A 14,336-nucleotide genomic window follows, 5' to 3' on the forward strand; every position below is an offset into this window, starting at 1 on the left:
CTCATGCTCACCCACACTAACGCTCACCCACTCACTCACCCGCACTCACGCTCACCCGCTCGCACGCCCGCACTCACGCTCACCCACTCACTCACACCGCTCGCACGCCCGCACTCATGCTCACCCACTCACTCACCCGCACTCACGCTCACGCACTCACTCACCCGCACTCACGCTCACCCGCTCGCACGCCCGCACTCACGCTCACCCGTACTCGCTCACCTGCACGCGGAGCTCACCCAACTACCCGCACACTCGCCCTCTGTGACGGCGGGGTATAGCGCTCGTGGTTATGGTGGTGGTTGTTCTTGGTGCTGATTTTCATCGTCGTCGTCGTTGTTGTCGTTGTTGTTGTTGTTGTGGTTGTTGTTGTCGTGGTCGTCTCTCGCCAGGCTGTCATCGCCGCCACGGTCGGGGAGAAGTCGCCGTGGGTGGTGCCAATCGGGAAGCGGTCCGAGGCCGACCTCGCCAAGCTCAGCCTCTCATTGGCCAGCTCAGACCACCTGACGTTTTATCGAGCCTATCAGAGGTGAGCGTCTTCATTTCAGTGCCGCAACCGTTTGCTCGTCGGGCTGCTGTTGACGTCGCGTTCGCTTGCTCACCCCTTTCCCGTCCACCGCTGTGTCTCGGAACGCGCACGGTGACTCGGAGATGTTGACTACCTCGCCTGGTGTACAGGAGGTCGTGGGTTCGATCCCGATCCTGACGATGTCTGCTGCTGTATATTTGGAGTTTGCGTGTCTCTCTCTCTCATCATCATCATCATCACGGTGGCTAGGAGATGTTGACTACCTCGCCTGGTGTACAGGAGGTCGTGGGTTCGATCCCAACCCTGACAATGCCTGCTGCTGTATATTTGGAGTTTGCGTGTCTCTCTCTCTCTCATCATCATCACGGTGACTCGGAGATGTTGACTACCTCGCCTGGTACGCAGGAGGTTGTGGGTTCGATCCCGACCCTGACAATGCCTGCTGCTGTATATTTGGAGTTTGCGTGTCTCTCTCTCTCATCATCATCATCATCACGGTGGCTAGGAGATGTTGACTACCTCGCCTGGTGTACAGAAGGTCGTGGGTTCGATCCCGACCCTGACGATGCCTGCTGCTGCTGTATATTTGGAGTTTGCGTGTCTCTCTCTCTCATCATCATCATCATCACGGTGGCTAGGAGATGTTGACTACCTCGCCTGGTCTACAGGAGGTCGTGGGTTTGATCCCAACCCTGACTTCGTTGAACCTATCATTCGTGATGGCCGGGTTCGCTTCTGTTGACCGGTTATCGCACATCATCGGTCGTTGCAGGTGGCAGGCTGCCCGCAGGGAGGGAGTGGCGGCCGAGACGGCCTTCTGTCAGCGGAACTTCCTGAGCCACAACGCCATGACCAACATCTCGGTGAGCCTTGCGGCGGTGGGGCCGCGGTGGCCAGGAGATGTTGACTACCTCGCCCGGTACGCAGGAGGTCGTGGGTTCGATTCCGACCCTGACGACGCCTGCTGCTGTAAATTTGGAGTTTGCGTGTCTCTCTTTCAGAGGTCGCAATCGGGTACCCGATACCCGTACCCTAACCGATACCCGGCTACCCGTACCCGGCCGGGTGCGGGTACGGGTACCCGTTTGCGACCCCGGTGCGGCCGGGGAACGGGTACGGGTAAGGAATCAAAACCCGTTTGCGACCTCTGCTCTCTCTCTCATCATCATCACGGTGGCTAGCAGATGTTGACTACCTCGCCGGGTATGCAGGAGGTCGTGGGTACGATCCCGACCCTGACGATGCCTGCTGCTGTATATTTGGAGTTTGCGTGTCTCTCTCTCCCTCTCTCTCTCTCCGTGGTCGTGTGGATTTTTTCTCCGGGTCCTCCGTTTGTTTTCCCGTCCACGTTTCGAATCGTTTAGAGGATTTGGCTGCTGCTATACATTTCCACGTGATGATGAATGAGCCACTTCGTGCAGCTATCATTTGTGGCCAGGTCACTTCTGAAAAAGAGCTACATAGCTCAGTGAGGCCTTACCTGGTCAAATCGAAAAATAGTTCGTGACTATGTGTGTCTGCGTACAAGTCAGAGCAGCGATGTGTACGAGTGTGTGTGTGTGTCTCTGTGTCTGTGTGTGTGTCTACGTGTGTGTGTGTGCGTGCGTGTGTGTGTGTGCGTACGTGGCGCGTACGTGTGTGTGTGCGTACGTGTGTGTACGTGTGGCGCGTGCGTGTGTGTGTGTGTGTGCGTACGTGGCGCGTACGTGTGTGTACGCATACGTGTGTGTACGTGTGGCGCGTGCGTGTGTGTGTGTGCGTACGTGTGTGTGTGCGTACGTGTGTGTGTGCGTACGTGTGTGTGTGTGCGTGCGTGTGTGTGTGCGCACGTGTGTGTGTGCGTACGTGTGTGTGTGTGCGTACGTGTGTGTACGTGGCGCGTGCGTGCGTGTGTGTGCGTGCGTGTGTGTGTGTGTGTGTGTGCGTACGTGCACCGTGACCCCGTGGTGAACCTTTGTTGCTAGCGTACACAGGCGGTCAGTCCCCAACCCGTGATCCACTCCCACTCCCCGTGCCCTGTCCGTACGTACGGTCGAACTTCTTTCGCGCCGTACGTAGCCAACCGTGCTAATCGGAGGTGCGTGCGGGGCGGCGCGGCGGCGGAAGGACAACAACCCAAAACGCACAAAAACAGCAGTTCTGAAGAAATTGAGTTTGTCAACGACGATGGTTTATAAGAGTGCACCACAGCTCCCATCGGCGGCTTCCTCACATCCGAAGGGACAGAGCGTTCCAGACGGCCGCAGAAGCGCCGGCGCATCCGAAAGCGCCGAAGCGGTGACCGCCACCGTCTTCGCTCGACGGCCGGGCCCCAAAGGGCCGCTGCTGCGAAGTTGTCGCGACGAGCGGAGTTGTCGCGACGACGAGTTTGCACCTCCTGAAAGAGATCCGCGTGACCACCCCACCGCCCCCCCCCGCCCCCCCTCTACAGGACGTGCAGAGAGAACTCGTGCGCCAGGTAGAGGCCTTGGGCTTCAGGAGCGACCGCTCGGCCATGAAACCCGACCTCGGACCCGGTGACATCGCCCTGCTGAAGGTCAGGAGGGTCACGGGGGGCATCCCCCGCGGGAGTCGGTGGGCAACGGGTACTGCCGTGGTGGCTGGGAGATGTTGACTACCTCGCCTGGTGTACAGGAGGTCGTGGGTTCGATCCCGACCCTGACGACGCCTGCTGCTGTGTATTTGGAGTTTGCGTGTCTCTCTCTCTCTCATCATCACGGTGGCTAGGAGATGTTGACTACCTCGCCTGGTGCACAGGAGGTCGTGGGTTCGATCCCGACCCTGACGACGCCTGCTGCTGTGTATTTGGAGTTTGCGTGTCTCTCTCTATCATCATCATCATCATCACGGTGGCTAGGAGATGTTGACTACCTCGCCCGGTCTACAGGAGGTCGTGTCACGAAAAAAATTAAAAACATTATCTATTAAAAAACATTTATTTATGTTTGCAGGCGGTGCTCACGGCGGGCCTCTACGACAACGTGGGCCGCGTGCGCGTGGTTCCCGTGGTTCCCGTGGACCCCACGGAGGCGTCCGCCGAGAAGGCGCCGTGCCTGGTGGACACGCCGCAGGGCCCGGCGCACGTGCACCCGTCCTCGGTGGCCCGCGGACTCCGAGGGCCCGGCTGGCTGCTCTACCAGGAGAAGGCAACGAGCGCACGGGCAGGCGCCGGGCGAGCAAGGCCGCCGTCGCGTCACTCACGAGCGTGGCGGCCGTCACGAGCCGTGATCAGTCCACCGCTCCCCACCCCCTGCCCCCCCCCCCCCCATGGCAATGCGTTGGTTCTATATTGCACGCACGGCAATGCGTTGGACCGAGATTGCACGTAGCAATGCGTTGCACCAATTTGCGTTCCCTCCCGGTTGAACAGAGACACTTAAACTTGACGCTTGAACGTAACGGATTCCCGACACCAAAAGTGTGAAATGTCTTTGGGGTTTGGGGGGGTTTGGAATGCGATGTCTCAACTAAACACGAACTGTTGCTGTGTGAGAGTACGTCTCACACTTTTGCGTGTGTGTGTGGTGTGTACGGTACGTGCGTGTGTGTGTGTGTGGTGTGTACGGTACGTGCGTGTGTGTGTGTTTGGTACGTGCGTGCGCGCGCGATGTGTGCGGTGTGTGTTCGGTGTGTTCGGTGTGTGCGTGTGGTGTGTATGGTACGTGCGTGTGTGTTGCGTGCGTGCATGTGGTGTGCGTGTGCGTGTGTGTTCGGTACGTGCGTGGTGTGTATGGTACGTGCGTGTGTGTTTGGTACGTGTGTGTGTGCGTGCGGTGTGTGTGTACGTGTGTGTGTGTGCGGTGTGTGTGTGTGCGTGCGTGTGTGCGGTGTGTGTGCGGTGTGTGCGTGTGTGTGTGTGTGCGGTGTGTGTGTGTGCGTGTGTGGTGCGTGCGGTGTGTGCGGTGTGTGTGTGGTGTATGCGTGTGTGTGTGTGCGTGTGTGTGCGGTGTGTGCGTGCGGTGCGTGCGTGCGGTGCGTGTGTGTGTGCGGTGTGTGTGTGGTGTATGCGTGTGTATGTGTGCGTGTGTGTGTGGTGCGTGCGGTGTGTGTGTATGTGTGCGTGTGTGTGTGGTGCGTGCGGCGAGTGCGTGTGTGCGGTGCGTGCGTGCGGTGCGTGCGGTGCGTGCGTGCGCTGCGTGCGGTGCGTGCGTGTATGTGTGCGTGCGGTGCATGCGGTGCGTGCGGTGCGTGCGGTGCGTGTGTGTGTGTGTGTGCGTGCGTGTGTGTGCGTGCGTGTGTGCGTGCGGTGCGTGTGTGCGGTGCGTGCGGTGTGTGTGTGTGTGTGCGTGCGTGCGTGTGTGTGTGCGTGCGGTGCGTGCGGTGCGTGCGGTGTGTGTGTGTGTGTACGGTACGTGTGTGTGTGTTGCGTGCGTGCATGTGGTGTGCGTGTGTGTTCGGTACTTGCGTGTGTGCGTGGTGTGTACGGTACGTGCGGGTGTGTTTGGTACATGCGTGCGGTGCGGTGCGTGCGGTGTGTGTGCGTGTGTGCGTGCGTGTGTGTGTGCGTGCGGTACGTGCGTGTCGTCGCCCGTCAGGTGAAGTACGCCCGCGTGAGCGTGCGGGACTGCACCCCCGTGGGCGCCGTGCCCCTCGTGCTGTTCGGCGGCGAGATCGGCGTGCGGCACCGCCAGCGCCTCGTCACCGTCGACGGCTGGATCCACTTCCAGGTCAGCCGGCGCGGTGGTGGGGGGGGGGGGGTCGCGCGAGTCTCCAGGTGGCGCGTGTGTGTGCACGTGTGTACGTGCGCGTGTGTGTGTGCGCGTGTTTGTGTGTGTGTCTGTGTGTGCGTGCGTGTGTGTGCGTGTGTGCGTGTGCGCGTGTATGTGTGTGCGCGTGTTTGTGTGTGTGTCTGTGTGTGTGCGTGCGTGTGTGTGCGTGTGTGTGTGTGCGTGTGTGTGTGCGCGTGTTTGTGTGTGTGTCTGTGTGTGTGCGTGCGTGTGTGTGCGTGTGTGTGTGTGCGCGTGTATGTGTGTGCGCGTGTTTGTGTGTGTGTCTGTGTGTGTGCGTGCGTGTGTGCGTGTGCGCGTGTGTGCGTGTGTGCGTGCGTGTGTGTGTGTGCGTGTGTGCGCGTGTGCGCGCGTGTGTGTGTGTGCGTGTGTGCGTGTGTGCGTGTGTGCGTGCGTGTGTGTGTGCGCGTGTGTGTGTGCGTGTGTGCGCGTGTGTGCGTGTGTGCGTGTGTGCGTGCGTGTGTGTGTGCGCGTGTGTGCGCGTGTGCGCGCGTGTGTGTGTGTGCGTGTGTGCGTGCGGGAGCGGTAGTGTAGCGGTTAGCATGCTGTGCTATGAACCCGGCGACCCGAGTTCGATTCCTGCTCACGGTCTACACCGGTGACGATTATCTGAACCGGTCCTGGGCCTCCCCTAGGTCGACTCAGCCTCAAATGAGTACCTGGTGCGGTGTGTAAACATCGCCACTGGGGGGGACAAAGGCGGCCGGGCGTGGTGCTGGCCACCCACCCCCTCGTGTGCCGTTACGGCCTTCGTAGGTGCTCGCTAACAGCACTTGCCCCTACAGTCTGTTAAGGCTATACAGGGGATCTTTGTCTTTGTGAGAATGGAAATGGCACCTGGGTCTGACCGGTGACCTCCTTGCGGCGGACGTTCGACACTTCGCGTGGCCTCAAGGTGCACTTGGCCTGGCACAAGCGCCGTGGTGACGTCACCGCAACTTAGTGGCGAATGGCGGTTGTTGTTGTTTTGTGTGTGTTCAGTGGGGAGCGGTGGTGTAGCGGTTAGCGCTACGCTGCGAACCCGGCGACCCGGGTTCGATTCCCGCTCGCGGCAAACACCGGTGACGATTATCTGAACCGGTCCTGGTGCGTGCGTGTGTCGTGTGCCGGCCTTTGTAGGTGCTCGCTAACAGCACTTGCCCCTACAGTCTGTTGAGGCTATACGGGAAATCTTTGTCTTTGTGAGTGTGTCGTGTGCCGGCCTTTGTAGCTGCTCGCTAACAGCACTTGCCCCTACAGTCTGTTGAGGCTATACGGGAAATCTTTGTCTTTGTGAGTGTGTCGTGTGCCGGCCTTTGTAAGTCCTCGCTAACAGCACTTGCCCCTACAGTCTGTTGAGGCTATACGGGGGATCTTTGTCTTTGTGAGTGTGTCGTGTGCCGGCCTTTGTAGGTGCTCGCTAACAGCACTTGCCCCTACAGTCTGTTGAGGCTATTCGGGGGATCTTTGTCTTTGTGAGTGTGTCGTGTGCCGGCCTTTGTAGCTGCTCGCTAACAGCACTTGCCCCTACAGTCTGTTGAGGCTATACGGGGGAAATCTTTGTCTTCGTGAGTGTGTCGTGTGCCGGCCTTTGTAAGTCCTCGCTAACAGCACTTGCCCCCAACATTCCACTGAGGCTATACGGTGGGGGGGGGGGGGGACCCTTTGTCTTTGTGTTGTTGTTGTTGTTGCGAGCAGGCGCCAGCTCGCGTGGGAGTGATCTTCAGGGAGCTGCGCGCCGCCGTTGACTCGGTGCTTGAGCGCAAGATGGCGAATCCCAAGCTCTCACAGCAGGGTACGGGAGACCGCGCGGCGCGCGGCCAAAGGGGCCCGCGCGGCCAAAGGGGCCCCGCGCGGCCAAAGGGGCCCGCGCGGCCAAAGGGGCCCGCGCGGCCAAAGGGGCCCGCGCGGCCAAAGGGGCCCGCGCGGCCAAAGGGGCCCGCGCGGCCAAAGGGGCCCGCGCGGCCAAAGGGGCCCGCGCGGCCAAAGGGGCCCGCGCGGCCAAAGGGGCCCGCGCGGCCAAAGGGGCCCGCGCGGCCAAAGGGGCCCGCGCGGCCAAAGGGGGCCCGCGCGGCCAAAGGGGCCCGCGCGGCCAAAGGGGCCCGCGCGGCCAAAGGGGCCCGCGCGGCCAAAGGGGCCCGCGCGGCCAAAGGGGCCCGCGCGGCCAAAGGGGCCCGCGCGGCCAAAGGGGCCCGCGCGGCCAAAGGGGCCCGCGCGGCCAAAGGGGCCCGCGCGGCCAAAGGGGCCCGCGCGGCCAAAGGGGCCCGCGCGGCCAAAGGGGCCCGCGCGGCCAAAGGGGCCCGCCCAGCGTGTCGCCTTGAACAATTCCGAACGCCGTTGTACGGCGTGTACACTGAACACGGGGGGGGGGGGGGGGGGGGGGGGGATGGCTTTACACGTTGTGTGACGATTATCTGAACCGGTTCCGGGCCTCCCCTAGGTCGACTCGGCCTCAAATGAGTAACCCGGTGCGGTGCGTAGTAAACATCGCCACCGGGGAGACAAAGGCGGCCGGGCGTGGTGCTGGCCACCCCCAACCCCCTCGTGCGCCACCGTGTCGGCCTTAATAGGTGCTGCTTACTCACAGCACTTGCCCCAAACAGTTTGTTAAGGCTACACGGGGGATCTTTGTCTTTGGAGCGGTGGTGTAGCGGTTAGCGCTACGCTGCGCTACGAACCCGGCGACCCGAGTTCGATTCCCGCTCACTGCCAACACCACCAGTGGCGATTATCTGAACCGGTTCCGGGCCTCCCCTAGGTCGACTGGGCCTCAAATGAGTACCCGGTGCGGTGTGTAGTAAACCGCCACTGGGGAGACAAAGGCGGCCGGGCGTGGTGCTGGCCACCCACCCCCTCGTGTGCCGTTACGGCCTTCATAGGTGCTCGCTAACAGCACTTGACCCAACAGTCTGTTAAGGCTACACGGGGGATCTTTGTCTTTGCCTCGTGCGTGCGTGCAGACGAGCCCGCCATCAAGCTGCTGCTGGAGCTCATCCGGTCCGAGGCCGGCTCCGTGTGAAGTTCACCAACGGGTCAACCAGATCATCTGGGTCATCCAGATGGTCGGATATCATTGGCGTCTGGGTCATCCAGATGGTCAGATATCATCGGCCTTCAGATCATCTGGGTCATCCAGATAGTCAGGATCATCGGCGTCCAGATCATCTCCGATCATCCAGATCGTCAAAATCATCGGCGTCCAAATCATCTCCGATCACCCAGATGGTCAGATTCATCGGCGTCCAGATCATCCCAAAGGGACGATGGGCGCCAACTCCAAAGTGCAGCAGCGGCAAGTGAAGAATCGGGAGAGGTGTTTGTTGCGTGACCTTCAGCATGTGGCGGGCGAGCGAGCGGGCGGGCGGGCGAGCGGGCGAGCGGGCGAGCGGGCGAGCGACTGAGTTGTCATTGTTGTATTTTGTAACGACCTGCAAAGTGTCCCGAAGCGGTTGACTTGACGTCGTTGGGACGTAATGTGCAGGGGGCGACGTCCGGTTTTATGACGTCGTCTGTGACGTCCGTTTCTCGTTTTACGATGTTTTTCGCGCGACGTCACGACGTTCGAGAGGCGCGTGACGTCACGACGTTGGAGGCGCGCGACGTCACGACGTTCGAGAGGCGCGTGACGTCACGACGCGGGAGGTGTACGACGTCACTGGGAACCCCCCCCCCCCCCATTAACACATTTCACACGGACGTCGTGACGTCCGACGCACGTGACGTCACGGCGTTCAGAGTGCGTGACGTCACGGCGTTCAGAGTGCGTGACGTCACGGCGTTCAAATTGTATGACGTCACGGGGTTCAGAGTGCGTGACGTCACGGCGTTCAAATTGTATGACGTCACGCGAAACCCCCCCCCCCTCCCGCCCCCCCTCCCATTAACACATTTCACACGATCGTCGCGACGTCCGACGCACGTGACGTCACGGCGTTCAGAGTGCGTGACGTCACGGCGTTCAAATTGTATGACGTCACGGGGTTCAGAGTGCGTGACGTCACGGCGTTCAAATTGTATGACGTCACGGCGTTCAAATTGTATGACGTCACGGAGTTCAGAGTGCGTGACGTCACGGCGTTCAAATTGTATGACGTCACGGCGTCTAAATTGTATGACGTCACGGAGTTCAGAGTGTATGACGTCACGCGAAACCGCCCCCCTCCCATTAACACATTTCACACGATCGTCGCGTTGTCCGACGCACGCGACGTCACTGGGTTCAGAGTGCGTGACGTCACGGCGTTAGAAGTGTATGACGTCATAGAACCCCCCCCCCCGCAATTAACATTTCTCACGAGGTTCATCGTCATAATAAAGCCTTGACGACGGTTGCCGCTGTATCGTGATGTCATCGCTCGCCTCGAGAGAGTGAGAGAGAGAGCGACACTTTTGACGTTTGCCCCGTGGCCGGCCGGGGATCGTAAGGGACGTGTCAAGCCGACCGGCACGACCCCTCCTCCTCGTTGTTGTTGTTGTTGTACGGGGGAAATTGAGTTTTCAGGTCCATACGGCGGCATTACAGCCGCTTTAATGCGGGCAAATTTTTTATTTCATTGCGATCTTGCATAGCCACCCCTCCGCCCTTCCCCCCCCCCCTCAAGGCTTCAACATCAGAATTATAAATTGATCGGCTGTGCCCCCCCCCCGCCTCCCCACCTATCACGCGTGGCTTGCCAATCGTCTTAACCCGTGGCCCCGCCACCCATCCGCAGCGGGGCGAGTGGATTTCAGAATTGTTTCCGCCGTGAATTCGACGGGCGAATGTGTTATTTGTCTTTATATATACAGCGTAGATACATTTGTATGAATGTAAGAGATTGAGGACGGCCGGTCTTGTCTCCCGTACACGCGAGCATCTCTCATCTCGCGGTGTTTTACTGAGCGAGCGAGCGAGCGGTTCAACTTTGTGGGTCTCATCAGCAGCATGTTGTCGGGCTTGTCTCACAGAGGCTAAAACCCCTCCCACCGGTTCAATTTTATGGGTCTCATCATCAGAATGGAGTCGGACTCGTCACAAACAAAGGCTACAAACCCTCCCACCGCTTCAATGTTATGGATCTTATCAGCAATTCGTCGGTAGGCTCGTCACAGGGGCTACAAACCCTCCCATCGATTCAACGTTATGTGTCTCATCAGCAGTTCGTCGATAGGCTCGTCACAGGGGCTACAAACCCTCCCATCGATTCAACGTTATGTGTCTCATCAGCAGTTCGTCGATAGGCTCGTCACAGGGGCTACAAACCCTCCCATCGATTCAACGTTATGTGTCTCATCAGCAGTTCGTCGGTAGGCTCGTCACAGGGGCTACAAACCCTCCCATCGATTCAACGTTATGTGTCTCATCAGCAGTTCGTCGATAGGCTCGTCACAGGGGCTACAAACCCTCCCACCGCTTCAACGTTATGGGCCTCATCAGCAGTTCGTCGGCAGGCTCGTCACACAGGGGCTACAAACCCTCCCACCGGTTCAACTTTGTGTCTCATCAGCAGCATGGAGTCGGGCTCGTCACAAACAAAGGCTACAAACCCTCCCACCGGTTCAACGTTATGGGCCTCATCAGCAGTTCGTCGGCAGGCTCGTCACGCAGGCTGCTGGGTCAGTGGTAAGCGATGGGGCTCTGGTGGCGATGGGAAGGCGCGTGCGTGAGTTCGCGTTCTTTCGCATCGGTTTGTGTTTTCACCACCCCCCCCCCCCCCCACATTTTACAACATGAATGGAAACCGCGTTCATGAATTAAAGACGGTGATAGAATGGCACCCACCCCCACCGCACCGCCCACGCGTGTCCCCGACCCTTGTGTTTGACGCCCACGGCCCGCTTGGTGGGACGCGCGCGCTTCTGGATCATTCGGGACGATGTAAAGAGGAGTTCCACTTGACGACGATGATGACGACGATGACGATGCTGATGACGATGACGACGACGACGATGCTGATGACGATGACGAAGATGCTGATGACGATGATGACGACGATGCTGACGATGACGACGATGCTGATGACGATGTTGATGACGACGATGGCGTTGGCGATGATGATCATGACGATGGCGTTGGCGATGATGATGACGATGATGACGATGGCGTTGGCGATGACGATGATGATGACGATGATGATGACGACGACGATGATGACGATGGCGATGACGATGGTGTTGGCGATGACCACGACGACGATGATGATGATGACGATGATGATGTTGGCGATGACGACGATGACGATGGCGATGATGACGATGATGATGACGATGCGGTGACCACCGTCTTTGTTCGACGGCTCAGCCAGGAGCCGCGTGCTTCCGCCGCTGCGAGGACGACGATGAGCGGAGTTCGCGTGGCGGTGGCGGTGGCGGTGGCGGCGGTGGTGGTGATGGTGATGGTGGTTGATGCCCCTTGACGAGATCAGCAGCGAGGTATTCTCGTGGTTCTCATTTGAATCGCCGTCGACCCGTGCGGTTTGTCATCCCTGTGTAATAATACTCTTGGAGACGGCTTGTGGAATCGGTCCTTTGATTTACTTATTTCAGTTCACAAGCACTCCCCGTTGCTGGCAGGCAACGGGGAGTGTGCAGACAGATCGCAAGAGACGCACCGACACGTGGCACTCGGAGCCCCGCCCGCGCGTGGCCCCCCTCTCTCTCTTCGTTCCTCGTCTGACCACGTGTCCCTCGGCTCTTCCCTTATTTAATGCCTGGGTCACGTGGTACGCTGCAGCCAATCCTTAATAGCCTGCGCTATATAAGAACGGGAGACACAGCAGAGCCTCACCATTCTGGCGAATTGCCCGATGATGCTGGATGCAATTACCAGCGAAACGTCGTGCTACTCAAATTGTAAATGTGGTGGTTTCGCGCTTGAACACACCGGTGGGCTAAAGCAGTGAACTAATTTGTCTTTTGTCAACGTGACACTTTTTTACTGATTCGCCGTGTCGGGTGGTGGAGGGTTACGACACATTTATAAATAACGCGATCTAAACCCAAAAACGTTGATTATGAATAATATTGGTCGCGAAAGCCTGCTACGTGTTAAACTGATGTTCCAGATTCCCCCGTCAACTCACCGGGACCACGCCCCTGACTTGTCTTCCCATTGGCTGAGGCCAAGACCAGCAGAACCAATCATCCTAGCTGACATCCCTCGATCACGCCAGGGCCATGCTCCAAGGCTCTCCCCCCATTGGCTGTGGAGCCGGACATAGGCTCTCATTACACTTGTATATCGGTGCCCGACCTTATTACAGGCCAACTCAGACCATATTGGTCAACCCGTGCCCTCTTATACATCTCAACGCTCATCCTACAGTCCCATCACGAGGGAGAAACGCAAAGAAATAGAGAAAGAAACCCCACGTGGTTTTTGCCCGCATTGAAACGGCTGCAACGCCGTATGGACTTGAAAACTCAATTTCCCTGTACAAGAATCCGGGGTAAACCGTACGGGTTGACATGGTATGATACACTACACTATACACTACACTATACACTACACTATACACTACACTATACACTACACTATGAACTACACTATACACTACACTATGCACTACACTATGCACACTATACACTACATAAGACACTACACGACACTATACACTACACTATATACTACACTATGCACTACACTATACACTACACTATGCACTACACTATACACTACACTATGCACTACACTATACACTACACTATGCACTACACTATACACTACACTATGCACTACACTATACACTACACTATGCACTACACTATGCACTACACTATACACTACACTATGCACTACACTATACACTACACTATGCACTACACTATGCACTACACTATACACTACACTATACACTACTATACACTACACTATGCACTACACTATACACTACACTATGCACTACACTATACACTGCACTATACACTACACTATGCACTACACTATACACTACACTATGCACTACACTATACACTGCACTATACACTATGCACTACACTATGCACTACACTATACACTACACTATGCACTACACTATGCACTACACTATGCACTACACTATGCACTACACTACCACATACCTGTCAACCCCTTATCAGTGCCCTACCTTTTTACAGACCAACTCAGACCTTATTGATCACACCACGTGCCCCCTACTACATCTCAACGTTCGCCCCACAAAGTCCCGTCGCAAGGAGAGAAACACAAGCAAATAGACACAAACACATTTGTGTAATTGCCCGCATTGAAACGCCGCCGTACGGAGCTGCAAAACTCAAATTTCTCCGCGCAAAAATCCCGGGGTAAACCGCGCCCATCGATTACTGCTCGACAGCGTGCTAAGCGTCGTGACGTCACAATGAAAGCCGACGTCACAATAAGAGCCGACGCCATTTTCGCGTTGCGTCCGTGACGTCGCTACGCCACCGAACGGATCGGATTTGCGTCCGTGACGTCATCGCGTCACCCAAAGCGTCCGTGACGTTCGCGCGCCAACCTCACGTAGCGTTCGTGACGTGGGCGCAGCCCATCCTCAGCGAAGCGTTCGTGACATCATCGCGGTCACCTCTGCGTCCGTGACGTCACCGCAGGCACCTCAACCGTCCCGTGACGTCATCGCGTGCAGCCTCGGCGAAGCCTCCGTGACGTCGCCGCGTTGCCCACCTGACATCGCGTGCCGCTTCTGCGAAGTGTCCGTGACGTCATCGCAGCGTACCTCAACCGTCCCGTGACGTCGCCGCGCTGCCCACCTGACATCGCGTGCCGCTTCTGCGAAGTGTCCCTGACGTCATCGCAGCGTACCTCAACCGTCCCGTGACGTCGCCGCGCTGCCCACCTGACATCGCGTGCCGCTTCTGCGAAGTGTCCCTGACGTCATCGCAGCGTACCTCAACCGTCCCGTGACGTCACCGCGCTGCCCACCTGACATCGCGTGCCGCTTCTGCGAAGTGTCCCTGACGTCATCGCAGCGTACCTCAACCGTCCCGTGACGTCGCCGCGCTGCCCACCTGACATCGCGTGCCGCTTCTGCGAAGTGTCCGTGACGTCATCGCAGCGAACCTCAACCGTCCCGTGACGTCACCGCGCTGCCCACCTGACATCGCGTGCCGCTTCTGCGAAGTGT

The 14,336-nt window shown here is 58.3% G+C and overlaps 1 protein-coding gene across 1 annotated transcript in view; it reads left to right on the top strand.

Moving 5' to 3' along the window:
* Positions 1-9,509, top strand: part of LOC144953158 (ATP-dependent RNA helicase dhx29-like) — a 24,545-nt gene extending 15,036 nt beyond the window's left edge. Inside the window, 7 exon segments of the mRNA XM_078883721.1 lie at positions 393-529; positions 1,302-1,392; positions 2,961-3,065; positions 3,481-3,675; positions 5,065-5,196; positions 6,934-7,030; positions 8,196-9,509. Of these exon segments, the coding sequence (XP_078739847.1) occupies positions 393-529; positions 1,302-1,392; positions 2,961-3,065; positions 3,481-3,675; positions 5,065-5,196; positions 6,934-7,030; positions 8,196-8,254 (816 nt within the window). The 3' untranslated portion in view covers positions 8,255-9,509.
* Positions 9,510-14,336: the final 4,827 nt, after the last annotated feature.

The sequence above is a fragment of the Lampetra fluviatilis genome, chromosome 3, assembly GCF_964198595.1.
Source record: "Lampetra fluviatilis chromosome 3, kcLamFluv1.1, whole genome shotgun sequence".
Classification (NCBI taxonomy): Eukaryota; Metazoa; Chordata; class Hyperoartia; order Petromyzontiformes; family Petromyzontidae; genus Lampetra; species Lampetra fluviatilis.